A 26,737-nucleotide genomic window follows, 5' to 3' on the forward strand; every position below is an offset into this window, starting at 1 on the left:
GGTGGTGGCAGTGGCTGTGATAGTGCTGTGGTTGTGGTGACAGTGGTGGTAGCAATGCCAGCGTCAGTGTCTGGCTGTCACTCCCAGTTCATTCACCAGGGGGCAGCCTGCATGTGCAGAGGGCCCCGAGGCCGTGGAGGCCTGAGGCCAAGGAGGCCCAGTTGTTTGTTTGTTTGTTTGTTGTTTTTGAGCTTCTTTGGCCTCAGGGCACAGGACGGACACCTCCAGCCTGTGGCCTGCAGAGAGTCAAGTATTTAAAAATAGAATTTTCTCCAGCCGTCAGGGCCGTTCCGGAGTGTGCCCCAGTCCTGCTCCACGTTCTCATGTTTGGTGATGAGGATCTGCACACGTGCCCTGGTCCCCGGGGACTCTGTCGCCTGGTGACGTCACAGCCAGCTTAGCTGTGTGGGCACACTGTGTGATGTGCGCACAGTGACAGAATCGCCTCACGGCGCATTGCCCTGAACTTGTCCCGTTAGTACTTGAGGATTGACTGCCCATGGGTGGGGCCCAGCCACAGTCACTATTCCAGTCCCACAGCCTTAGCCCACTGGGTGCTGCAGCCATTCTTGGGGTTCCCCATCTCTGGGGTGTTCTCAGCTGGAGACGGCCTGGTCTCCCGTCCCCTGACCCTAGACCCAATGCTTTCCTCTGACAAGAAACCAGTCAGCCACTGTGGTCACCTGAGTCCACTGGCAGATTCCCCCAGCCACCGCACCACAATTTCACCAGGGCCCAACAGGGCCAGCCTGGGCCAGGCGTGCCCCAGGAAGTGACACTGCACGTCACTTCTAACCTGTGCTGGCGGTCTGCAGACAGTACCTCTTCTTACCAGGTCTCAGTTTCTTTAGCCTGACTGGTGGCTAGAGCATGAGGATTGTTAGAATTTTACTACTGGAGAAGCAAGAGACCTGGAGATGGCTCTGTCCAGTGCTGTCCAGTCAAAACAGTACAGAGCCAGGCATGTTGGCGCATGCCCTTAATCCCAGCTGAGGACTCAAGAGGCTGAGGCAGGAGGATCACAAGTTTGAGGCCAGCCTCAGCACTTAGCAAGTCCCTAAGCAGCTTAATGAGACCCTGTCTCTAAAAAATAAAAAGGGCTGGGGATGTGCTCAGTGGTTCAAGTGCTTCTGGGTTGAATCCCCAGGACAAAAAGAAGAAAGAAAGGAGGGAGGGAGGGAGGGAAGGAAGGAAGGAGGGAGGGAAGGAGGGAGGGAGGGAAGGAGGGAGGGAGGGAAGGAGGGAGGGAAGGAGGGAGGGAAGGAGGGTAGGAGGGAGGGAGGGAAGGAGGGAGGGAGGGAAGGAGGGAGGGAAGGAGGGAGGGAGGGAAGGAGGGAAGGAGGGAAGGAGGGAAGGAGGGAGGGAGGGAAGGAGGGTAGGTGGGAGGGAGGGAAGGAGGGTAGGTGGGAGGGAGGGAAGGGAAAGAACCAGAATACGAGCCACATAACTTAAAATTTTCTAGTCGCCACATTTTAAAAAGGTAAAAACAAACAGGTGAAATTAATTTTAATAACATTTGTTTAGAAAAAAAAAATCCAAAATATTATTTCCACAAGGAATCAATAGTTAAAGGGAATCGATAGTTAAAAATCACTAGCGAGCTATTGCATTCTTTCTTTGTTTTTGGCGCTAAGTCTTTGAAACCCAGCGTGCGGCTTCCGCTCCCAGCCCACCCCGATTCAGGTGGAAATGCTCTAGAAATACTAGATTACTGGGGATTTTCCGTGCGGCCATTTTCACTGGCGATGCTTGACCTGGCTTTCGAGCTCACTCAACGTCCATGGGAAATGGGGACCCGCAGACCCCAGTGGTCTCAAGTAGGCGTCAGGTTCTGCCGAGGCTGATTTAGACCTAACGTTTTCAATTTGATTTGAAAGTTGAGTGGACTCGGGGCCCAGGCCTCGGCCACAGCAGCTGGGTTTTGTGGGCTCGGCCTCCATGCTGGCTGGAGGCCCTGCTGGGCAGCGCGGGCTTCCTGATTAGAGCGGAGCCCTGGAGCCCGGGGATGCAGGAGTCTGTGCCTCGGTCCTTTGGAGCCACGGTGTGGTCTGACCAGTGGTCTTCCTGGGAACAGTCATCCTCTCCCGTACAGTGTCACTACATTGTGTCTTGTGAGGTGATGGTCCTCCCCCAGGGTGGGCCGGAGCGTGCTGAGATGCCGTGTGGGGGAGAGGACAGGGCGGCCGACTTCCCAACACGGTGCCCACCCGAGGAGGCCCCTCAGCATAGCAAGCAAAGGGGACCCCGCGGCGGGACATGGCCTCAGGGATGGCATAGAAGTGATGCATGACAGCTCAGAGATGGGAGGCCCTAGTCACCTCTCCTGCCCCCTGTGTCCCAACAGGGACCTGAGGTGGGAGTGGAAACCAGGTGGACGAGGAACCAGGCAGCCCTGCCACTGGTCAGAACCTGGCAGGGGACCTGTGGGCAGCCAGGCTGCCCCATCTGTGGAAGGGCCTCACTGGGGCCGTGTCGGGTCACTAGAGGGTGGAACGTGCTTGGTGCACGGAGAGCTCAGCACAGGGCTTCTCAGGGCGGGAAGACTTCTCAGGGTGGGAAGATCACGACCGTGATCCGGCTTACGGGGGACCCGCCATAGATACCGGCGGTGGCAGAAGCCACACCAACCACTCGTGGGAGACCTCACTGCCAGACCCTGTTGTGTCCCTGCTCCTTAAGCTCTGTGGGGCACACTCCACACTGTCCCCACTCTGCCGATGGGACACCCAGGAAGTTAGGAGGTGCTCAAGGTCACGGGGACAGCGCTCGGATCTCATCACCTCTCACTCCCTGCCCCCTCTCCTTTCAGGGTCCTGAAGGAAGACCAGGGAAGCAAGGTGACAAGGGCCGGCCAGGGGCCAAGGTGGGTCCCCCGACTGCCATGGTGAGCCACATCCCTCCCCTCCCAACGGGGCCCATGACAGCCTGTCTCTCCTCCCACTGCAGGGCGCCAAGGGTTACCAAGGACAGCTGGGTGAGATGGGTGTCCCCGGAGACCCAGGACCCCCTGGCACCCCAGGCCCTAAAGGCTCCCGGGGCAGCCTGGGCCCCACGGTGAGGACTCTGGCTGGGGGAGGGGGGCCAGGCATGGGAGGGAGGGACCGAGGGCACGAAGGGAGGGACTGGCTTCTTTCTGAGGGCATCGCCCACCCCAGCTGTTAGCTGAGCACCTGGTGTTCCCCGTCCCTGTCCCCTCGTTGGGATCACGATCCCCTTGGGGACCTGCAGAGAGCTTCTGCCCTCTGAACACACAGGCGAAGGGTTTCTTGCAGTTTGAAGGGGTCTGCGGGTCTCCTGGGGCTTCCTGTGCACCCCAGTACTAAAGCCCTGCTGTGGTCAGGGGGAGGGGACAGTCCCTTGGGTATTCTTACCAAGCAAGCTCTCTCACTGGGAATGGGCTTCTGGGGTGGGGTGAAGCCAGGGCAGGCCCCTGGAGGACTTGAGGGTGTCCCTGAGTGTAGCTGGGCTGTCCTGCAGGAAGGGCCAGAGGGGCACCCGGGCTGTGGGAGGGAGGACCTCAGGGGAGGCCGGGTGGCCGATAGTGCTCCCACTGGGGCTGGCATCCAGCTACCCCCACCCCCACATCATTAAAGGCGGAGTCGGGTCGCGTCCATCCCCAGCTCCCTAGAGCAACAGGAAGATGGGGCACAGGGCCAGGGAGGGATGAGTTTTGAGTATCATCTTTGATTTTAATAAAACTGATTTAACTCTAAGTCCATAAAATTTAAATCTTAATAACAGCTCTGTTTAAGTGGCTTGTGAAAGTTTTGGAAGTGAAGCAGGTGGCCATGGTGGCCCTCGGGAGCCTGGAGAAGGAAGGGTGGGGTGGCTGCTGGGGAGGAGGCCCGGGCTTCCTTTCCACCTTGCTCCCCCGCCCCCACCCCGTCCTCATGGGCAGGTGACATGCCTGACCCCTGGACTGAGTGCAGCTGGAACCCTGGGGAGAGTGTCCCCGCTGTGTCCCTGGTCTGAGAGCCTCGCTCCACACCAACGAGGGTCTCCTCCTCTCCTAGGGTGCTCCAGGTCGGATGGGGGCCCAAGGAGACCCAGGACTGGCTGGTTACGATGTAAGCAGACGCCACCTTTGGAAACCTCCCCTCCCTCCCTGGAGCCCTGTCTTGCAGGCTCGGCTCTGCCTGGCCCCCGCATCCCCAGCTAAAGGCTAGCCCCAGGGCCACCGAGGAGATGGGTCCCCCCTGCCCAGGCAGCTCCTGGGCCCACAGATGTGGGGGGTGGCAGGGGACCACGGGTGGAACAGGTGGCAGTGGGGCTTGATCAGAAAGGGAGACGAGGCTGGGGGTGAAGGAGCATGGGAGGGGCCTGTAGCGTCCCATCCTGGGTCCCTGTGGCCCTCGCCAGAGACAAGGTGTGATGGAGACCCTGCAGGGGTCTGGGAGAGGGGAAGGACAAGGGGGGGTCAGAGAAGGCAGGGACTGGGTGGGGGAGGTGCCTGCGTCTGCAGTTCTGGCCGCAGCCTGGGGTCCTCTGAGTCCCCAACCAGCAGGCTGGCCTGAGACCCCTTAGAGGTGTGTCTGGAGGCCAGGCCCAGAGACCTAGGGAGCTTGCTCAAGCCACACGGCACCTTGGGGCAGAGCTGGAACCCAGTGTCTCAGTCCAGTGCCTCCGTCCAAATCTGAGTTCCTGGTCAGTGCCCTTGTCCCTCCTGAGTCCCCATCTGCCCCTCAACTCTATCATGTTTGCCTTCAGGGACACAAAGGCACTGTGGGACCCCTCGGGCCTCCGGGACCAAAAGGCGAAAAGGTGGGTATTTGATCATGGAGAAGCAGCTACCCCTTATATCTGGGGCCAGGGTCAGCTCTGGGGTCAGCAGTTACACACCCCTGGGGTCCTCGGAGACAGGGTGGCATAGGCGGCCCTGCTCACTCGCACTGGCCTGCCAGGCACGTCAGTCCGCTAAGCCCAGCGGGCAGGAGCTGAGCTCCATGTTCACCTGTGTATCATGGTCACCTCTGTGCCCAGTCCTGGGACAAGAGGCACATCCCCTGCCCTGACAGGGTGAAGGTCAAGCGTAGATATCAGTCACGAGGTGACTGAGGCCGTGCCACCCCCTCATCTGTGCCTGTGGTCACGGAAACCCCCACATGATGAGACCACCCAGCGGGAGCGAGGCGTGTGCTGAGCGCAGAGGACCCCGGTGGAGGCCTGAGCCCAAGGCCAAGGGGAAGCGCGTTCATCCCTCGCCTGGGGCTCAGGCTCTGGCTCAGACAGGAGAGGACTCACTGAAGGAGCCATGGGTCTTGGGCCCTGTCCAGTGGTGGTGGGGGAGATGGGGCATCAGAACGTGGGCCCTGGGTCGTGTCCAATATAACGAGAGACCCTGTGGACACGTGTCTGTGAAGAGGCCACCAGAGGGCTGCATGGGCTTCTGGGCACAGGGCAGGCAGGGTGTCTGGCCAGCTCTCCAGAGATGCATGCCCGGCCTGCAGCCTCAAGGGTGGCCTGCGTGTGTCGGGGGCAGATCTGCAGACCTGGCCCTCGATTCCTCAGTGGCCTTGGCTGGGAACCCCCTTTCCTGGGCCTCAGCTCCCCCGTCTGTGAAGTGCAGCCCAGCAGCACAGGACTGTCGTGTAGATTCTGTGAAGTGAGGTGTGACATGAACCCCATGAAGTGCCCAGCATGGGACGTGCCAGATCCCTTGCCCAGAGCTTACCAGTCCCCAGCGGCCCTCCACAGTGGGACTGAGCACTAGGTCACCCAGCCAGAATGGGTGGGAAGGAGAGGGAATCCCCACTCCCTGGGCCACTGGTTCTCGGCCTCAGGCCAGGTCCTGCCTGCTTGGCCACTCCCCAGGGGAGCCACAGAGCCCAGCCACGCACCTCAGCCGCGGCCCTCTGCTCACGGGCCAGGACGTGGCCTGCCAGGGACCATTTCCCCCTCCCATCTCTCGGGCTCCTTCCAATCCCAGTGGACAACCAGGGGGCTCAGGGTTCCCTGCTGAGCCCCCTACCTGGAATGGGTCCCCAGGGTGACACAGCAGTTTCTGGGGGTGGAGTCTGGCCCCTGATTCTGTCCCGTCTTCCACTCGCACCTTCCCTGTGGCTGGCAAGAAGTCACACTGTCCCAGGGCCTCCGGGGTCCGCCATGGCCCAGGATCACAGCTCTGGACTCAGCTCCTACCCCGTCTGTCCTTGGCCAGGTCACTTCTGTTACTGTCATCAACAACAGCAATTCTAATGGCCACCTGGAGTCCCACGAGCAGGCACAGAGGCTGGCCCCTCCCCTTGAGGCCTCATAAGAACGCTTGAAGGTGTCCCCACCCCACTGTCCACTCTGAAGCTGTGTTAGGGACAAGGTCTGCAGTCGGCCAGCTGCCAGGTGTCTCCAGGAGAAGCCCCAGGGCCTTCTTTGGGGCTCCGAGCAATGGAAGGAGGGACGCTGGTCAGGGGTCCACTTCCTCCCAGCCACTGAGGACAGAGCAGCCGAGCACTCCCACGGCCCCCTGTGCCCCTGTCCTCTGCAAAACAGGAAGAGTGATGGGCCTGCCTGTGTCTGCCTAGGGCAGTGTCCACGCGGGCCAGCATCCATACACCGTCTCGTGGGCTCCCTGTGGCCGTTAACCATCATCCTTCACCCAGCTCAGCCCTCCCCCAGCTGAAGAAAGCTAAGACGGGCAGGGACATGCTGAAGACCCGCAGCTGGCCCCGTCCGGGATGGGGGCTGACCCCTGGCCTCGTGCTGCCCACCTCCGCAGGGGGTCCACTGGGCCCCGGTGCTGTTTGTGCTCCCCAGTCCCGGGTCCAAACCACCCGAGCTCTGCCTGAGGCTTGCTTGCCTTTCTGTGCATCTGCTGCCCGCAGTCCCGGGTGACTCCTCCTAAAGCTGGTTCTGTGTCCACAGGGGGAGCAGGGGGAGGACGGCAAGGCGGAGGGGCCCCCTGGGCCGCCTGGAGATCGGGTAAGCCTTGCCCCTCCCCTGGGCTGCATGGCTCTGTGGGCTTCCCGGTGGGGCCTCTTGCTCTGTGGGGGCAGGCTGAGCAGAGGTGAGGCTGTGGCCTTTATTTTGCTATTGTCCTTGTCATTCAGGGCCCTGTGGGTGACCGAGGAGACCGTGGTGAACCCGGGGACCCAGGATACCCTGTGAGTACCAGAGTCCTACATGTTGCAGGACCGTGAGGCCACCTGCCCCGGGACATAGGCCCCCCTCCACCGGCAGTGCCCAGCTAGAAGTGAGACCCCTTTAAGAGGCCAGGACTAGTCCCACTGCAGAGGGGGGCCTGGCCTTTCCTGGGGTCAGAGAGGCTGAGGTCCGAGGGAGACTGGCTGGGCCTGGTGCCTGTTGGCAGCCTCCTCAGCTGTGGTCCTGAGTGGTCCCTTCCCTCCGAGGGCCTCGGTTCCCTGCGTGTGGCTGGGAGCAGCTCCCCCAGCAGGAGCAGTGGCGAACCATTGAGCCACCAGGCTCTCCCGCCCTGTCCCTCCTCCACATGTGAGTGGAGGGTCCCTGTCGCGCCCGTTCTGCAGACAGGGGAGCTGGGCTCGGGGAGGGACGGTGATGCGCGGCTAGGAAGGCCAGGGCTTGCGGCTCCTACCCTGGCTCCTAGCCCCTCCCAGACAGGTCCCCTCAGCTGCCTCTCCTTGGCTTCCAGGGACAGGAGGGTGTTCCCGGGCTCCGAGGAAAGCCTGGCCAGCAGGGCCAACCCGTGAGTGGTGCTTGCTGCCCCACCCCCTCCTGCCCTGAGGAGGGTGGGACAGTAAGTGGGAAGTAAAGACTCAAGGGACCCTCCCTCCGAGGACGTGGGGAAGCAGCCCGTTCTGGTTTCTCCTGCCCTGACCCTGGGGACACCCCCAGAGCCTGCACCCCCAAACCCCTCCCCACCCTCCCTCTCCAGGCGGAGACTGGCCACCCTCCCCGGGAGAGAATCCTGGGGCTGCCTTGCGTCATCTCCCCTTGGTTTGCAGGGGCATCCGGGACCCCGGGGGCGGCCGGGACCCAGAGGATCAAAAGGCGAAGAGGTGAGAAGGCTGAATTCCTGGGGAGACCGAGGCCCGGGCCAGGGGAAGGGCTGACCCAGGACCAGACTCCCCGTGAGCCCGCAGCCCAAGTGCGGTGCCTGGGGAGGAGCCCCTGTCTCAGGTCAGCAGAGGGGCCTGAACTCAGGGCCGCAGGAGCCAGGGTGGCCTCTTGACCGCCTTAGCCACTGGAGACAGGAAACCTCGGGAGGGAAGCAGGGGTCTGGAGAAAGAGGAGAGGGACAGGATGCTCACAGGGGACCTTCCCAGCCTGGACCAGGGTCCCTGGGCCTCCCTCCCCAAGGCTGGGCCAGGTAAATGGCCTCCAGCCAGGTCCCTTCCACCCACACCTGCTAGGGATAGCCACACTCCTCATGAGTGGGCCAGCCAGCCCTGGGTCTGACTCTCACCAGACGAGGACAATGACCAGAGCTCGGCAGCAAGGGGGCCAAGCAGCGTGGGGACAGCAGCACTGGCTGACCCCAAGGCGGCTGGCCCTGGGCCTCCAGGCTGCTGTCCCGGACTGCTCATGGAATCAGGAGCTCACAGAGGCCCTCGTTCCTGGACGCCTCTCCCAAGAGCGCCCCCTCCTCCAGGCAGCCTGACATGTGACCCTCACTTTTGCTTTCTCAGGGTCCAAAGGGAAAGCCGGGCAAGGCCGGGGCCCCAGGTCGGAGGGGGATCCAGGTGAGTCCCTGTGGCTGCTGTGCCCCCTCAAGCTCTCCCCCACCCCAACATTCACCACCTTCCTGTGTACCCCCAGGGGCTGCCGGGGCTGCCTGGGCCGCGGGGCGTGGTGGGAAGACAGGGCCCCGAGGGTGTCGCGGGACCAGATGGGCTTCCTGGCAGGGATGGCCGAGCAGGACCACAGGTGAGCAGGACTTGGGGTGAGCAGATGGTGCCTCCATTTGAGACAAGGTGTGGAGGGGGGCTGCCACATGCCACAGGCCAGGGAGCCAGTAGGGACACTTGGCGGGGTGGCGCAGAAGTTCCCGCATGCTTTGGTGTGGGTTTCAGCCTCATCCCTTGGGCCCTGGGAGCACGGACCTTCTTGGGGTCTCTCCTTGATGCCCACCCCTGCCTGACCTCACATCCTAGTTGTTGTAGTCCCTGTGGGTCCAGCCATCTCACACAGGCAGGAGTGACCTCCTGTCCGCCCTGTGCCCACCCCGACTCTGGCCTGTTTCCTGAAATCCAAGAGACTCCGTTGCCTGCTTTCTTTACAGGGAGATCAAGGGGATGACGGGGACCCTGGCCTTGTGGGCCCTGCTGGGAGGAGAGGAAATCCAGGTGTGGCCGGCTTGCCTGGAGCACAGGGGCCCCCAGGATTCAAGGTCAGATGCTTCTAACTCACTTACCTTCCCTCTGCCCTTTCTGACTAGCTCTACCAATTCTTACATCACCCATGTCCCAGGGCCTGTGTGAAAATTGAAATCTATGCTGTGACTTTTCTCTGGGGTCCCTGTCCCAGTCTTATAGGATACTTTATTCCCAGAGCTGTAACTACTGCCCCCTAGAGGGCTCTGGAAATGACCCACTGTAGCTGAGTTGTCCACGGGCGCCCTCTTGTGGGTCCCGGTGGAACAGCCTATGGGAGGCGGCAGGCATCCTTAGAAAACTTCCCTGGGATGAGAGGCTGCTGTCAATCAGGCAGAGCCCAGGACTAGACCCTGAGGGGAAAATGAAGTCCAAGGACCCAGACACGGCTCTTGCTGTCTCTGAACTAGAGTCTAGTAGGGAATGGTTGGAACCTCCTGAGAGGACAGCAGGCAGAGACAGGTGGCTTTAGCCCAGTGAGGATTTGACGGAGAAAAAGAGAAGGTTTTGTAGGTGGAGGGATGTGTGGCCAGGTCTGGAGGTGGGGCTTGTGGCATGCTGGGGAGAAGAGAGACAGTGCAGGAGAGGGAGGGCACGACAGAGGGAGGAAGGAGGCTTCCTCCGAGGGTCTCCATCCTCCCAGCCTCCCTGCATCACCCCACTGCCCTGAGATCTCGAGGGACCCTGTGGAATCCCTGATCTCCTAGGCCCTCCCCCTCCCCCTCCCCCTCCCTGAATCATTTCCCCCTTTGACTGGCAATCTTGGTGTGTTTCTTTTAGGGTGAAAGTGGGTTACCAGGGCAGCTGGGTCCCCCTGGCAAGAGAGGGACTGAGGGCGGATCAGGGCTTCCTGGGATGCAGGGGGAGCCAGGATCCAAAGGCCAGGCGGTGAGTGAGTCACAAAGCACACACTCATGTGCACACACAAATACACTCACACACCCCCACTTGTATACACAAGCACACATACACACACACACACAAATACACTCATGCGTGTATACCTGCACCTGTACACACACTCACATGCATGCACATACACACTCAGACATACCCACACATCTGAAGAATACACTACAGACACACGTACACTCGTGTTCATGTACCCACACATGCACACACACAAACACTTGTGTTCACAAATGTACACATAGGCCAAGAAGCCACCTGTCTACTTGTTGACAAAGAGAGATATAATCTCTCTGGGCACCAGATGCTGTCAGCCTCCCTGAGCTGGATGGTGGGGGTGCTGCAGCCCTTCCAGAATGAGGAGAGGGGATCCCAACCAGCACCCGGGTCTGCACTCCAGGGACAGTGCTCTTCCTGTACCTTCCTCACCATCTGTCTCAGGGGCTAGATACCTCACCCTGCTGGACAAAGAGGGGGAGATGAACAAGGAGTAGACAACAAAGAATAGAAACAAATATCAATTGGCCCTAGTACCCCAGTTAAAACAGATTTATGCCAGGTGCTGTGGCCCACGCCTGTCATCCCAGTGGATCAGGAGGCTGAGGCAGGGGAATGGCGAGTTCAAAGCCAGCCTCAGCAAAGGCAAGGTGCAACGCAACTCAATGAGACCCTGTCTCTAAACAAACACAAAATAAGGCTGGGGATGGGGCTCAGTTCAGTGATCAAGTGCCCCTGAGTTCAACCCCTGGTACCCCTCCCCCCAAAAAACAGATTTATAATTTAATTGAATAAAAAAACCAAGCCCCAACTATGTACTACTACAATAATGTAAAGACATTTGAATGTAAAGACAGAAATAGGGTAAAGTCATGATATGGAAAAAGATATTTTGTGCTAATGCTTGTCAAAAGAAAGCCAGAGAAGCTATTTTAATATCAGACAAAATGGATTTTGGAGCAGTGGTTATTAACAGTAATGAAGAAGTTCATTTCATAGTGATCCAAGGGGTCAGTTTGTCAAGATGATAGAGAAATCCTGAATGTTCATACACCTGATAATAGACTTTAAAATACAGTAAGCAGGGCTGGGGCTGAAGCTCAGTGGTTGAGCAATTGCCTCACCCGTGTGAGGCACTGGGTTTGATCCTCAGCACCACATTAAAAATAAATAAAACATATTTTAAAAAATACAGTAAGCAAAACCTGATAGAACTATAAGGGGAAGTAGACGAATTCACAATTACAATTGAAGATTTCAATATATTTCTCTTATCAATAAATAGAGTAAATAGTCAGAAATTCGGTAAGGATGTAGAAAACTGGAACATTATCAGCAAACGCGACCTAATAGAGCACTGCACCAAGTATCAGCAAGATATGCATTCTTTGCAAGCACATGCAGGACATTTGCGAAGACATGACATTCTGAGCCTATAAAAATGAGCCTTAAAAAGTCACAAAGATTCAATTCACACAAAGAATATTCTGTACCATGATGATGAAATGGAAAATCAATAACAGATATCTGAAAAATCTCCAAATATTTGAAAACTAAGTAAAGAACATCCACATGATCCACAAGAGGAAATCAAAAGGGAAATTAATATTTTATGAAATGAGAACACGGTGTATCACTAGTGGGGCCAAGACAGCACTTAGTAGGGTGTTTAAGGAATAGAGAAGGCTTTCGAATCCATGGCCTCAGATCCCATTGTAAGAAACTAGGGAAAAAATTAGATACCAAGCAGACAGAAGAAAGGAAACAATAAGATCAGAAATTTTAAAAACCAGGAAAACAATAAGAAAAATGGAAAGTTGTTTTTTTGAGAAAGTCAGTAAAATTGATAAACTTCTCAGAAAAATAAAAAGAGAGAGAGAATACTTACATTACTAATATCAGGAATAACAGATGCTATCACTAAAGATACTACAGGTGTTAAAAGAATAATAAGGGGATATTGTAAAAAAAACCCATTATGTCAAGAAATTTAAGTAACTCTCAGGTGAAATGGGCAAATTTCTTCAAAGACAAAACTAATAGCTCATTCCAGAAGAAATCAATAACCTACACAGCCATGTATCTCTTAAAGAAAATGAATAAGTGAGTCTAAAAGTTTCCCACAATTAAAACTCTGGTGAATTTTACTAAGCACATTTATGAAACAAATAATACCTATTCTATGTAAACTTATTCAGAAAATGAATTTATTTCCGTGAGCCAACTTATTCCATGAGCCAGAATCACCTGATGTTAAAACCAAAGACATTACAAGAAAACTACAGACCAGTATACCTCATAAATAGAGGCACAGCAATTCTCAATGTAATGTTAGAAAAATGAGTCTAAGACTGTATTAAAAAGGACAACACAAGAAGACCACGTGGAGTTTATCCCAGGAATGCAAGGGTGGTATTACATTTGAAAATAGGTCATTCTAATCCACCATATTTTTTTAAATTTTATTTACTTATTCTGATAGCATTGTGATTCATGGCACACAGTTGCAGCACAACTTTTCATTTCTCTGATTGTACATGATGTAGTATCACAGCATATGGACAGTCATACATGTACCTAGGGTAATGATGGCCACCTCATTCCACTATCATTTTCTATTTAACAAACTAAAACAAAACACCATTTGATAGTCTCAGTAGATGAAGAAAAATAGTTGACAAAAATCTAATTTCATTTCTGATAAAAACTCCAATAAACTAGGTACAGAAGAAACTTCTTCATTTGATAAAGAAAATCCAAGAACAACTCAGTTAACATCATATGCAGTAGTGATTAGTTGGATGCTTTCTCTTATGGAGCAGAAACAAGCTACCCCTTCCATCTAATATCATCTTGGCCATTCTAGTCAGTGTAATAAGGCATGAAAAAGAAATTTAAAAATTTTCATTGTAGAATGAAATGATTTCTACGGAGGAAAATCAAATGAAATCTACAAGAAAGCAATTGTAATAAGCAAGTTTATTAAGATCACTGGAAACTGATCAATATGCACAAATAAATTATATTACTATATATTAAGCAATTTCTAGTAACAAGGAATCACAAATTGAAATTTAGAAGTAATACTGTTTATAAAAGCAAAAAAATATGAAATGCCAAGAGATACATCTACTACCAGGGTGCAAGAAATGTACCCTGAAAACGACAAAACATTGCTAAGAAAAATTAAAAAAAAAAACATATGTACCTACATAGTGTCCATGGGTTAAAAGACTGAAGATTATGAGGATGTCCATTTTTCTCACATTGATCTATGGATTGAACACAATCAAGACATTGTTGAAAAATATTGAAGAAAAACCTGAATAAGTGAGAAGACATCCCATGTTCATGAATCAGAAGATGACATTGCTAAGATGGCGATACTCCCCACACACTGGCCTCCCAATTCAGTGCAGTCCCTACCACAATCTGCTGAAGTCAGCAAATAGATTCTGATCTGGAAAAGATCCGAGTATTTGTAAGACTCACACTTCCCAATTCAGAACTTATTACAGAGCTAGAGTAACCACAGTGTGGCCCAGGCACAGGTCAGCTGTAGGCTACATGAATAGAGTCCACTTCTCTGTCCTGTCCTCTCTTGCCTCCCTGACTGGTTGTTCTCTGACCACTTTGTAGACTGGCTGTGGGGGTCTGGGCCTCTGTAATTGCTTACGCCCAGTCTGAACCTGGTGCCCTCCATCACATAGTACTCGTGTGACGCTCAGCAAATTCCCGCCCTTTCTGAGCCTCATTTCTGTCATCTATAAACAGGGCACCTGGGAACGTCAAACAGCTGGCCCATAGCGCTGGTGACTCTAGGGGACCATGTCCTAACAGAGCTCTTGGGGTGGGTGGGCTCCACGGATCCCTCCTCTCTCTTCCTGAGGACCTGGGAGAGGAGCCCTTGTGGAGTTTCCCCGTGGATTCCCCGCTCGCCTGGTGGAGGACGCCGCCCCCTGGCCCCTCAGCACCCAGGCTGGCACCGCGCGTGTGAGCTCGTCACTCTTCTCCCATGGCCCCTGGGTCCTGGGGGACGGGCCAGCACCCTAGCCCTGTCCTGCTCTCCCCACAGGGTGACTCTGGCGAGATGGGCTTCCCAGGAGTGTCTGGCCTCTTTGGACCCAAGGTACGGACCCCCGCTCCTCCCGGCTCCTGTGGGGTCCTCTACCCTCGCCCACTCGTTCATTCACTTGTTCATTCCACCAATATTGGCCGAGCACTCACAGTGTGGGCACCACGACAGCTGGGGACACAGCCAGCAGCCAGCACGTCCTCACGCTCACTGCCATGATGGCACGCCTGGGTTCCTGGCCCAGCTCCGCGGCTCACCTGTGCCTCAGGCACGCGGCTTAGTCCCGCTGAGCCTCGCTTTCCTCATCTGTCAAGTGGGGACAGTAAGTGGAGGATGGATGCAGAACTCTGCCAGAGGCACAGGCCACCAACCAACAGTGCCACGGCCTGCGTCTGCGCGATACCCGTGGGTGGGCTCCTACCACCTCCTGGGGCCCAGACACCATGGGGGAGCTCGGGGGACCCCCTGGGCTGCCCAGGCACAGACTGCCCTTCCTCTGCTCTCCGCAGGGCCCCCCTGGGGACATCGGCTTCAAAGGCATCCAGGGCCCCCGGGGGCCTCCTGGCTTGATGGTGAGTCCCCTCCTCTGTTCCAGCCCTTGACTGGCCACACCTGGGACTCACATCCTCCTTTTCCTGCTTCTTTCCACCAGCTGGGCTGCAGCCCTTCCTCCCCCTCTCCTCCTGCTCCACTCTGGTAGCCCCCGGGCACACAGAAAGGGCTGCATGTGGGAGGAGCCGGGGAGTGTGTGGCCAGGAGGTGTCCCACCCATCCCTGGGGACACGCAGGCAGCCCCCCAGCCTCTGTCCCTGGGACCGTTCCCCAGGCCTGGAACAAGCCCATTCAGCCTGTCTGTCTCCTTTAGGGAAAGGAGGGCATCATTGGGCCCCTTGGAATCCTGGGACCGTCGGGACTCCCGGTAGGTGCAGGGGCTGGGCCTCAGTTTCCCCTTCCGGGAACTGGATTCCCCTCTGACCCTGTCTCACTGGGCTCTGGTTTGTTGCAGGGTCCAAAGGGCGACAAAGGCAGTCGAGGGGACTGGGTGAGTGGAGGACGAGGGGACTCAGGGTGGGCCCCAGCTCGGCCTGCGTCTGACTCTGTCCCTCTTGTGTCTCCCTCCAGGGATTGCAGGGTCCCAGGGTGAGTGTGCTTGGCGTGAGGGCGAAGGGCAGGGGAGTGGGCGGGGGCTCTGGGTCTCCTGTCCGTGACCACTGTCCTGTGGGCCCTTTCTCTCTGGACCTCATTTGCACCTGTCCACACCAGGGAACCACGGTCCTGGGCCTCCTGTCTGCCTGATGAGGACCTGGGGTGGGAGACGGAGGGCCCTTGCTGACCAAGGCTAACTGTTCTCTTCCTCCAGGGTCCTCCCGGCCCAAGAGGGCGGCCTGGCCCACCGGTAGGTAGCTTGGTGTCTTAGCATGGGGCACCCTGGACATCTGGGCAGAGGCGGGGTCCCTATGGAGGAGATCAAGGCTTTGCCAGCAGACTGTCCTTGACCCCGAGTCTCGCAGGACTCACATGCTTCTGGCAGTCACAGACTCTGGGAGAGCGTAGACCAGCCTGGGGGCGGGGACGGTCATCCCGGCCTGCGGCAGCACAGACACTGGCTTGGCGGTCTTCACCTGCCCCACGGCCCACCACTCTCCTGGCAGCCGGGGCTTCAGCACCGGGCCCATCCAGTGCTGACCCACCATCTTCTTTTGCAGGGACCTCCAGGGCGTCCAGTCCAGCTTGTAAGTTGGAGAATGTTCTCTTTGGTCACTTGGGGAGAGGCCTGGGAGGTGAAGGGGAGAGCTAACAGCCTTGTCTGGCCACAGTGGCCAGAACCCTAAGCCGGGCCCAGGGATGCCCCCGTCCTCTCGTTCCTTGGCGGAAGCCCTGAACCCTAGGCCACAGGAGGGGCCTGGGGCCACAAGGCAGGAAAGCTGAGTGTTCCTCTTGCTGGACTCGCATCTGGGGACCATGAGTCCAGGGTCCTGCCCAGCTGCTGGCCCCTGGTCCTGTCTGTGCCCCGACATGTGGGCTGGTTGCTGAGGATCCCCTGCCTCAGATTCTGTCCAAAGAGGGTCAGAAAAGTGGACAGATGGGGACCACACCCCTGTTTGACAGCGTGGCCTTGCCCCACCGGGGACAAATCTGTCCCCATTTTTCCACTGTCCTGGTTGACCTCTGGATCCAGCCCTGAGAGTGTCCCTCCCGGGCAGGGCCCCAGGAAGACCGAGCTGAGATGGCACCTGGGCCAGGAGTCCTCAGCCTCTCAGCTCCTCCCAGTTTCTCAAGGTCCCTCTGTCCACTGTCACAGAAGCAGTAATGGCCACCCTGACTGTCCCTCCACATCCCCGCGTCCTTCTCATCCATAAGAGACAGTGGGGAGGGAAGGGAACCAGGAGAAAAGCCTTTTCTCCTAAAATACAGAAAAGGAGAGGATTTTGAATTTCTGAGTGACAGCTAGATCAACTGCCTGCTGGTTACACCCCAGACACCGGGAGAAGAGCTTTCCACGGGTGGACTCATGAATTAGCTCCTCAGTTCATTGAGGGGAGTTTTGTGTCAGGCCCATTTTCAAGATGGGAGGACTGAGACCCAGGGCGTGGATGGGAAGTGGCAGGGCTGGGTTGGACCCTGAGGTGTCCCTCCAGGTCCTCGGCTTTACTCGGTGCCCAGATCTCTTCTCCCCTGTTCTTCTGGCAAGACTTTGCCTCTGCCAGCCCGGGGCAGGGCTGGAGGCTCATGAGACTGGTACAGTGCCCCCCAGACATGGAACTGTGGGGCGTAGAGAAAGGGGCCCCAGCGGCCTGGAACCAGGAGGATCAGAGAGGCCTCCCACCACTGCCAAGTTTTGTACTGCTGACCTTGGCATCCTGTGCCTGTGGGAGGCTGAGCAGCTTTCCTGGTCTTTGACCAGAAGATCAAGTAGTGCCCTTCCCTAGTTGTACCTGTCTAAAATGTCCCCAGGTATTACGAATGCCCCAGGGGAGCATCATCACCCCAGTTGAGAAGCAGTGGAATAGGAGATAGCCTAACAGTGCATTTGAGGAAGGGAAGAATTTTCCAGGGAAAGGGAGCAACACTTTCAAAGGCCCTGTGGTTAGACAGCACGGCACCTAGGAACTTAGAAGTTCTGAGTGTGCCCAGTGCTAGCATGTGCCGGGGAGAGGAGAGAAACAGGGCTCAGGAGCACAGCACTCAAGCTGGGTCTTGTAACCACGGGAGGAGTTCTAACTTAATCCCAAGGGCCAGGGGGAGCCACTGAAGTGCCTAAAGTCAGTGCCTACAGTCACTGACTCTGTCTCCATGGGAGGAAGGAGTTTGCAGAGTGTATGATTAACCAAGATCCTGCCAGACCAAGTGGGGTGGGAGAGTGGGTGCTCGGGCCCTGGGGTTCCCACTTTCTGGGCCTGGGGGACCAGGATATACCCCTTGTCTTTCCCTGCACAGCAACAAGATGACCTTGGGGCAGCTTTCCAGACGTGGATGGACACTAACGGAGCACTCCGACCAGAGGTACCTCCAGGAGCTCTGCCCACATGGTGTCCAGTCCTGGGAGAAGTGTGGCTGACGGCCCTCGTGTGATCTGTGCCCTCCACCTGGCCTGCACCAGTGTGTCAGAGCCGTGTCTATGACACCTCACAATCCCAGATGAGGCTCTTCCCGGGGTTCAGAAGGGTAGCAGCAGGTCCGAGGTCACACGGCCGGCACACAGAAGCCGCTCTGGCCTGTGCTTTCTCCAGGGCCTCTGGGGTCCGGAGACGCTTGCTGCCCTGAGTCAGGGAGAGACGCTCCCCTGGGCGCCCTGTGGCCTGGCCAGCCGTCCTCCAGCAGCAGAGAGCTCACAGTCAGCCATGGTCAGGGCTCGGCCGGGACCCGGCTCCCCGCCCCGGGATGGGGAGCTCTCGGCTCCAGCTCCACCTCCACCCACAGCCAGCTTCTTTGTTCCTATGTAACTGCTGGGCTCGCAGTCCACAGGGACAGAAGCAGGGATGGGCCCCTGCCGTCCACCCAGGGAGGTCAGTGGAAAGACAGATATCCGTGGGCAGAGAAGGGGAGAGTTTCCTTCCACCCAGGAGGTCATTTGCTCCACACCCAGGGAGGCAGCTGGCCTGTGGCCATCCTTAACAATAGCCCTGCGCGCCGCGCCTTCCCCACAGCGCCTCGCACACGGCAGGAGATGAGTGTCCGCAGATACGTGGACATTTATTCCTCATGTGCACTAAGGCCAGCTGGCTTGGTAACGACAGACCTAGGTTGCCTGCCGGGGCTGTGCCCTCTTCCTCTCCCACGCACCATCCCTAAGGTTACTCCATGGCAGGGGGACGCCTCGCCAGGGGACAGAGCAGGAGAACAGTGCCGGAGACCAGGGGTCAGAATTTTGCAAGGGGCACATTGTGTTCTTGTCATTGTTTTGGTTGGAGCATGGCCTCCTGCCCCCACCTACTGCAGAGGGGGCTGGGGGTGGGCTCTGTCCACGCAGAAGACTCACACCATGCATGTGCACACCCGCACGCCCACGTTCACGCACATGTGCACACTTGTACGCCCACACACCTGAATGCACATACCCACACACCAACACACCTGCATGCACACATGTGCACACCTACACACCCAAATGCATGTACATATATGCACGTCCATATGCATGCACACATGTGCACACCAACATTTGTTCATACCTACACACCACACACCTGCATGCACACATGTGTACACCTTCACACCCACACACCTGCACGCACATACGTGCATACCCATGTGCATGCACACAGACATACACATGCTCCTGCGTGCACACATGCACACACCTTCACATCCACACACCTTCACGCACACACATGCACACCCACGTGCATGCACACAGACATACACGTGGCCTCTGCCAGGTCTGGGGGGAGGGCTTATTGAGCTCTGATCTGTGGCTTTGGAAAGGGGCTGGAGGTCCTGCAGGAGGAGTTGGGGCTGCTCAGGGTCACCCAAAGGCCCTGCTCCCCGCACTCTGCGGCCATCCCCCTCCTCCCCCATCTCTGAGCCGCAGTCCTCCCCCAGGCACTTTTGTCTGTTGGTCCCAGTGTGTGACTTGGTGCCTCACAGGAGCTCCTGCTCCCACCCAGGTGAGCCCAGCAGGGCACGGGAGCCCCCAAGGCAGCACTTCCTCCTCCAGGGACTCTCCCTTGCAGGCCACGCCGTGGTGTCCTGTGCATCCCATCTGCCTTCCTCCTGGGGCTCTGCCCTTCCTGTGCCAGAGAACAGGGCCTCACCTGTGCTTCCTCAAACCTGAGCCGAGGCGGCAGCCCCACCCACTGCCTCTTGTCCCTGGCCCCAGTTTCTTTATCTGTGAAGTGGAGAGAGACGCAGCCTGGCCTGGCCACCAGCCTGGGAGCTGAGCTCCCTCCCAGGCAGCGAGGACCTCAGGCCAGCCAGGACTTGAGGGACCAATGGCCATGCCTCTCCTATGACAGGGGTACAGCTATCCAGACCGGCTGGTGCTGGACCAGGGAGGGGAGATCTTCAAAACCTTACACTACCTCAGCAACCTCATCCAGAGCATTAAGACACCCCTGGGCACCAAGGAGAACCCCGCCCGGGTCTGCCGGGACCTCATGGACTGTGAGCAGAAGATGGCGGACGGTGAGAGCGACTGCAGGGGAGCGGGCGCTTCCTGCCCAGGCTGGTGGCGCTGGGGGGGCAGCTCCAGGAGGAGCCGGGCAGAGGAGGTACTTGGTTCTCAGCACCTCTGGGCCAAGTTTCTGTCCTTAGGGAGACAGACAGACAGCCACTGACTGAGTCACTGAGCTCCCATGTGCCAGGCTGTACTTCCTGGTCTGTAGGATTTTGTGGGGTACACAGAGGAGTGGTCCCACTGTTCCAGAGCCACAGATCCACAGGCTGGGGACGACCATTTCAGTGCAATGAGATAGAGTTTTGGCAGAAAAAGTCCCCAAGGGCCAGGAGAGCTCAGCCCCAGGAAGGCTTCCCGGGTGAGCCGGGGTTTCCCTTTGGGTCTCCACCTCCCTCAACTCTCCCATCTGTGATCTGGGGCCTGTCACAGCACCGCCTGAGTCACCTCCCCTCTCGGCTCGTGAAGCTGGGACTGGTGGCCTGGGTCCCACTCTTGGTTTGGCTGCCTGGGAAGGCTGAGCCCCTCTGGCAGGGCCCGGAGGAGCCGTGGGACCTGGAGGAAGCAGTCAGCAGATGACCCCCCACTCCCTGGGGCCTTGGCTTCACCTCTCACCTGTTGTCTCCTCTGGAAGATGGACACCCCCCGGGGGGGACATAGGACGAGCTCCTCAGGGAACCTTCTGCCCTGGGCTCCTCCAGCTGTGACCTCTGCCTAGAAGGCTCCCTTCCCCTCTGTTGCCTGGGAATCCCTTTTCTGCCCAGCTCACCCCGACTTCATGCCCAAGTGGGGCTCAGTGGGTCACAGGTGCAGAGTCATCTGCGGAACCTGACCTGCGCCCCTCCCCAGATCCGTGCATCACCCCCCTGTGCTGTCTGCAGGCACCTACTGGGTGGATCCGAACCTCGGCTGCTCCTCGGACACCATTGAAGTCTCCTGCAACTTCACCCACGGCGGACAGACGTGTCTGAAGCCCATCACGGCCTCCAAGGTGCCCACCTTCTCCCTACGCTGGCCCTGTCTGCCCCGCTCTGCCCTGGGCCACAGCCAACCCAGGCTCTGTTCTGAGCCCTGCCTGTCTTACTGCACGGTCCTGGGAAAGACCTCCTCTTTCCGAGACTCAGCTTGCTCCTCTGTGCATTGGGGACTCTACCTGTGTGAGTCTGGAGTGGTTCCAATGTCCCCCCTTCTGCCTCGTACTAAAGCAGAGCAGTCAGCCAGCCACACGAGGCCTGGCTCACAGAACCACGAGCAATCAGCATGAAGCAAATCTGTGCAATGCTCCTCTCGAACATTCCTCCCAGACACATGCGATCCTGAACCCCTGCTCGATGCCCGCTGGCCACCTGCCTCTCTGGGAGGAGCATTTTAGGGAGTGATTCATGCCACAGTGAGAAGCTGCTCTAACTGCAGGGGCTGGGGACCCAGAGCCCTTTGTATCCCATCCTACCAGCCCCACCCCCACCCTCTGGGAGGTTCTAGAAGGTGTGTGCTGACCATGCCACTCTTGGAGTTTGAGAATCTCTAGGGAGGCAGTCTGTCAGCCAGTGGGTCAACAAGTCATTGTTAAGTCTCCGACAGGTACCAGCCCCTGAGCTGGGCGTGAGGAAGCCAAATTTGCCGCTGCCCCTGTAGCCAGAACTCACAGGTCAGCAGGGCCATAGAGACCACTGCAGTCTCCCTCTCCTGTGGCTCGGAGGTCTAGGGGCTGAATGGCAAACCTGCCGTGCATATGGGCAAGGCTGGAGGTGGCGAGGTGACTGCCTATTTGTGTTGCAATTCTCATCAGAAACAATAGCAGGCGTGTTAATCAGCTTTGTGTTACTGTAACAAAATACCTGAGATAGGCAACTTATAAGGAGGAAGGTTTATGTTGGCTCACAGCCCTGAGTTCCAGTCCGTGGTTGGTTGGCCCCGTTGCTTGGAGGCCTGTGGTGAGGCAGGGCATCATGGTGGGAGCAGGGAAGCAGCCGGGAAGCAGCAAAAAAACCAGTAGCCCCTTCAAGGGCAGCCCCAGTGACCTGTCTCCCTTCTGCCAGGCTCCACTTCTCAAAGTCCCACCACCTCCCACGATTGGTGGCCAAGCCTTCAACACAAAGGCCTCTGGGACACTTACCTACACCTTAGTTCAGGGAAGGGCCCTGGATTTCAGTGGCACCTAGTCTTGCTGATTGCTCTCAGCTCTGCCTTTGCCAGCACCCCCACCCCCCAGCCTCTTGGGACTTAGGCTTAGAAAGTGCCTCCCGTTTCCTCCGCCCTCCACGGGTCTCCGTCTTGGGCGAGATCCTTCTGCTGTGGGGTCGGCAGACCTTTCTCATTATGCAGCTGAGGGGCTGGGGGACCAGCTCACGTGGACCTCAGTTTCCCAGTCTTTCAAGTGGGCTTACGTGAGGGTTGGGAAAAACTGACCAGGAAAGGGCTTATCCAGGCCCCTCCAGAGAGAGGCAGGAGCCCTGAGAGCTGCAGGCACTGCACCCAACCCCTCACCGTCTGTCTCCCCGTCTCCCCCCAGGTGGAGTTTGCCGTCAGCCGGGTCCAGATGAACTTCCTGCACCTGCTCAGCTCCGAGGTGACGCAGCACATCACCATCCACTGCCTGAACATGACCGTGTGGCAGGAGACCACGGGCCGCACCCCGGCCAAGCAGGCTGTGCGCTTCCGGGCCTGGAACGGGCAGATCTTTGAAGCTGGGGGTCAGTTCAGGCCAGAGGTGTCCATGGACGGCTGTAAGGTAATTAGCAGAGCCCATGGAAGACGGGGAAACTTGCGTGAAAAAACTTGTTTGTATGTCTAACGGTCCTATACTGTGCCAGCGTGCGACAGGTATGGACGTATGTCACTTTTATTTCTATGTAATATTTTTATTAGAACAATTTCAGAAGTTGTTTTTATTCACTTTTATTCCTCCAGGAACTTCCTAAGGGGAGGTCTGGGCTGGGAAAAATTATGCAGACTAATAGAGAAGGTACTCACCTCTAAGGCGTCTTTGTGGGTTCCCCCCACTGATCAGTACATCCAAATTCTGTTTTGGGTTTGTATGTGGACATGATTTATGACAAAGTTGGCCTTGCAGAATAGTGAATGGGGAAAGGTTGGTCTTTCTGATAAATTGTGTTAAGACAATACCATTTCTGTAAAAAAAAATAAAATAAAATAGATAAAAGCAATAAATTCTGATACTAAGCACAAAAATCGAGATAGATATTAGAACTAAGTTTTTTAGCAGGTAACATGGGACAGTGTGTCCATGAGTGTGGGATAAAGAAAGCCAGCATTCTGCATGTGTGATCCCATCTCCTGATGGGCTTAATTCTGCACCAGTTTAACTCTCTAAGCCGTCTTCTTTGCAAATTCTCGACAGAGGACATATTTCTTTGGTCCCACCTTGCCAGGCTCATTTCTTCTCCAGATAGTCTGTCATTTCTAAATGCTCCAAACCAGCTGGATTTGCAGGGGGAGGGGAGATAAAATCATCAAAAGGTAAAACCAGTTTTACACGATTGAACCAAAACCATAATGCACAGTGATCGTGAGGATGTGAGGAGACCAACGTTCCTGTATGAAACGATTGGAGAAAAGAAATGGGTAGAGCTTTCTGGAAAGCTTCTGTGTATAGATGTACATCCAATACATGTCTCAAACTTCACATGTGGACCTATTCTTTGGTCCAGCAATTTTACTTCTAGAACTTTCTGTAGAATGTGCACAAAGGTTTGGTTACTGTTCATTAAGCATCACTCGGGAGAGTAGAAATACGGGAGCAAAGTAGATGTGCCAGTACAGGTCATTGCTGTGGTGAGTGGCGTGGAGCCTTGCGGAGCAGGAGGAGGGCCATGGCAGAGGCTCTGAGCATGATGGGAGGCTCAGGGGCACCTGGTACCTGTACCTCTTCCTCCACCCACAGGTCCTGGACGGCCACTGGCACCAGACGCTCTTCACCTTCCGGACGCAGGACCCCCAGCAGCTGCCCATTGTCAGCGTGGACAACCTCCCCCCTGCCTCACCAGGGAAGCAGTACCGCCTGGAAGTTGGCCCTGCGTGCTTCCTCTGACCCTGGCCTCCTGGTGCCTGTGGCCTTGTGGCAGAGGAAGGAGGAGGAGGCCAGGCCGGGTACTGAGGGCGGTGGCCCCAGGAGAGGCAGCCCCCTGCTCTGCCGGAGGGGTCCCTAGATCTTGTCTGCTCAGCAGCAGGGGAAGGGGGGTAGCAGGGCACAGAGTGTCCTTGGGAAGAGCCCATTGCAGCTCACCCCCAAAGACCAACCAAAGAGCCAGCGAGTCTGCCGGCCCGCACCCCGCCTCGGCCCCCGGCCGACCCCAGCCCGGCGGCTGCCGGCTTCCCTCCCCGGCCTCCTGCCCAAAGAGCCCCACGTCCAAGCCAGCTGGGGGGAAGGGGTACCCCGTCAGCCGGCCCTGCCAGGGAGCTTTTGATGTGCAATATTAGAAAGGAGACATGAAAAAGGAGAGAAGGAAAGAGAGAAGAATATATATATTATTATTATTTAAACAAACCCAAAGAAGGTGTGTTACTATTTTTTCACCTGGGAAAGAGGTGAGAGGGTGAGGAAGAGCAGCGGGGTGGGGAAGGCGAGATCCTGGGGCGGGGGGTCCCCACTTTTGCTACCTCCACTGTGAAATCGCCGGTGCTCGCAATCGTCTCGCAGTGTAAGTGATTTTTTTTTTTTAAGGAAAAAAAAAAACCTATTTAAGATTCTGAAGGTGCTACTATTTTTGCCACAGACTTCGAAGAAACTTTTTTGATGTGGGACACAGTTCACATGGTTCTCTGTCCTCCAAATGACAAAGTTTGGAGGAATCGTTCTGTCTTCCTAGTGTTGTCTTTATGCTTGTCCGGTAATCTGCTAAGGAGGAAAAAAAAGAAAGAAAAAAGAAAAAAAGAAAAGAAAAAATGAAACAACAACAGAAACCGGAAGAAGAGGGCTTTCCCTTTAACTTATGGACTTGGAAATGTCTGTCCTTGTACAAAGCGTCTTGGTGTGGCCTTTGGGGTCCTGGAGGGAGGTTGTTGCCCTGGAGAGGCCTGGGAGCAGCCTTGACCTTGGAGAAACCAGTGCCAAGGGCAGTGTTGGCTGGGGCTAGCCTCGGAATGTAAATATTGAACCATCTCACGAAACAGGGAACGAAGCTCAGCTCTCCCTCCCAGGAGCCGGTCCCCCTGGGCAGCTGTCCCTCCTGCTTTCTCAGTGTTGTTAAACTCTGCAGAAACCCGCTGTCAACGTGGGTGTCAATTGGGGCTGGGGAGAAAAGAATTATTCTTGGCCACCTGCATGCGTTGGCATTCACAATGATATGGATTGTACCCTATCAGGGCCTGGGTTGGATTTTGAAGTTATTTGAACTATGAAATTATTTTTATGGAAAGAGGAAAATTATATGGAAGTCTCTGAGTATTTCTAATGGTGTCTCTTGGGGAATTGGGTTTGGTCTGCAATATTTAATACCTCACTCGGCCCCCACTGCCCCCCTCCACTGTCCCAGCCTGGGCGCTCCCCGCTGGGGCTCATCTCAGCGCTGTGTCCCCATGGTACCAGACTCCACCGGGCCCCTGTCCCATCTCGGGTTTATCTGCTGTCCTCGTGTTTGTCTGTCCCGATGTCGGTGTGTGGAAGCCCCAGTGCGTTCCGCCTCTCCTTTTCCCTTCCGGATTTTAAATAAATATTTAAAACTGAGGCAACAGAATGACGTGTCTGTGGTCATGTGCTTCTTTGCAAAGCTGGGTGGGCAGTTTCTGGCAGGGTGTGGTGGAGGGCAGATGCTCCAAGGGTGCCCTGCTAGGTGGTGACACCCAAGGGCACAGAGGCGGAAGTAGATCAGGGTGTCCTGGGCCTGGCTGTCTCCAAATCCCCCAGAGAAGGCGCGTCCTGAACCTGACAACTTCAACAGCCTCTCCTGCTCCTTGTCCTCCTCCTCCTCTTCCTCCTCCTCCTCTTCCTCTTCCTCCTCTCCTCTTCTTCCTCCCCCTCCTCTTCCTCCTCCTCCTCCTCTTCCTCTTCCTCCTCCTCCTCTTCCTCCTCCTCCTCCTCCTCTTCCTCCTCTTCCTCCTCTTCCTCCTCCTCCTCTTCCTCCTCCTCCTCCTCCTCTTCCTCCTCTTCCTCCTCTTCCTCCTCCTCCTCTTCCTTCTCTTCCTCCTCCTCTTCCTCCTCTTCCTCGTTCTCTTCCTCTTCCTCCTCCTCCTCTTCCTCGTCCTCTTCCTCCTCTTCCTCCTCCTCCTCTTCCTTCTCTTCCTCCTCCTCTTCCTCCTCTTCCTCGTTCTCTTCCTCTTCCTCCTCCTCCTCTTCCTCCTCCTCCTCCTCCTCCTCCTCCTCTTCCTCATCTTCCTCTTCCTCTTCCTCATCTTCCTCGTCCTCTTCCTTCTCCTCCTCGTCCTCTTCCTCCTCCTCCTCCTCCTCTTCCTCCTCCTCCTCTTCCTCTTCCTCCTCCTCCTCCTCCTCCTCTTCCTCCTCCTCCCGCTCCTCCTCTCCCCCTCCTCCTCCTCCTCCTTCGCATCAGTACTTGCAGTATGGGGGTCCAACCCCGGCCAGTGCCCCTGCTAGGCAGACCACCCAGAGTTAGTGCCCAGGCCTCACCTCCAGCATTTGGTAGCCCCGGGCATTCCTTGGCTTCCAGTCTCTTCCTCAAAGGTCAGGGGTCAGGGGGCATTCTCCCTGTTTCTCTGTGTTCACATTTTTCAGAAGGACACCAGGCATATGACTTGGCCACACCCTAATGACCAGGACTCATTGGCAATGGGACAGGGCCCAGCCTTCAGGACCGGTTGTGGGGGAGGGATGAGTGTGTGCTTTGGTGGCCAGGCTGGGGATGAACCTGGGAAGGGGTGAAACCTGGGGACCCCTTGTCACTG

At 56.4% G+C, this 26,737-nt stretch overlaps 1 protein-coding gene across 5 annotated transcripts in view; it reads left to right on the top strand.

Moving 5' to 3' along the window:
• The window catches only part of Col27a1 (collagen type XXVII alpha 1 chain), a 125,421-nt gene extending 99,846 nt beyond the window's left edge, over positions 1–25,575 (top strand). For 2 of the 5 annotated variants that reach the window (XM_071600861.1, XM_071600863.1), the window contains 25 exons: positions 2,810–2,863; positions 2,947–3,054; positions 4,014–4,067; positions 4,708–4,761; positions 6,859–6,915; positions 7,044–7,097; positions 7,604–7,657; positions 7,917–7,970; positions 8,601–8,654; positions 8,731–8,838; positions 9,194–9,301; positions 10,065–10,172; positions 14,266–14,319; positions 14,420–14,587; positions 14,775–14,837; positions 15,131–15,184; positions 15,272–15,307; positions 15,388–15,405; positions 15,626–15,661; positions 15,972–15,998; positions 17,704–17,769; positions 19,722–19,890; positions 20,761–20,870; positions 22,392–22,610; positions 23,784–25,575. In XM_071600861.1, the coding sequence (XP_071456962.1) occupies positions 2,810–2,863; positions 2,947–3,054; positions 4,014–4,067; positions 4,708–4,761; positions 6,859–6,915; positions 7,044–7,097; positions 7,604–7,657; positions 7,917–7,970; positions 8,601–8,654; positions 8,731–8,838; positions 9,194–9,301; positions 10,065–10,172; positions 14,266–14,319; positions 14,420–14,587; positions 14,775–14,837; positions 15,131–15,184; positions 15,272–15,307; positions 15,388–15,405; positions 15,626–15,661; positions 15,972–15,998; positions 17,704–17,769; positions 19,722–19,890; positions 20,761–20,870; positions 22,392–22,610; positions 23,784–23,930 (2,034 nt within the window). In that variant the 3' untranslated portion in view covers positions 23,931–25,575. The remainder of the gene's footprint in view (positions 1–2,809; positions 2,864–2,946; positions 3,055–4,013; positions 4,068–4,707; positions 4,762–6,858; positions 6,916–7,043; positions 7,098–7,603; positions 7,658–7,916; positions 7,971–8,600; positions 8,655–8,730; positions 8,839–9,193; positions 9,302–10,064; positions 10,173–14,265; positions 14,320–14,419; positions 14,588–14,774; positions 14,838–15,130; positions 15,185–15,271; positions 15,308–15,387; positions 15,406–15,625; positions 15,662–15,971; positions 15,999–17,703; positions 17,770–19,721; positions 19,891–20,760; positions 20,871–22,391; positions 22,611–23,783) is intronic. The other 3 variants (XM_071600862.1, XM_027949442.2, XM_071600864.1) reach the window with 3 other exon arrangements.
• The last annotated feature ends 1,162 nt before the right edge of the window (positions 25,576–26,737 follow it).

The sequence above is a fragment of the Marmota flaviventris genome, chromosome 13 (genome assembly GCF_047511675.1).
Source record: "Marmota flaviventris isolate mMarFla1 chromosome 13, mMarFla1.hap1, whole genome shotgun sequence".
Classification (NCBI taxonomy): Eukaryota; Metazoa; Chordata; class Mammalia; order Rodentia; family Sciuridae; genus Marmota; species Marmota flaviventris.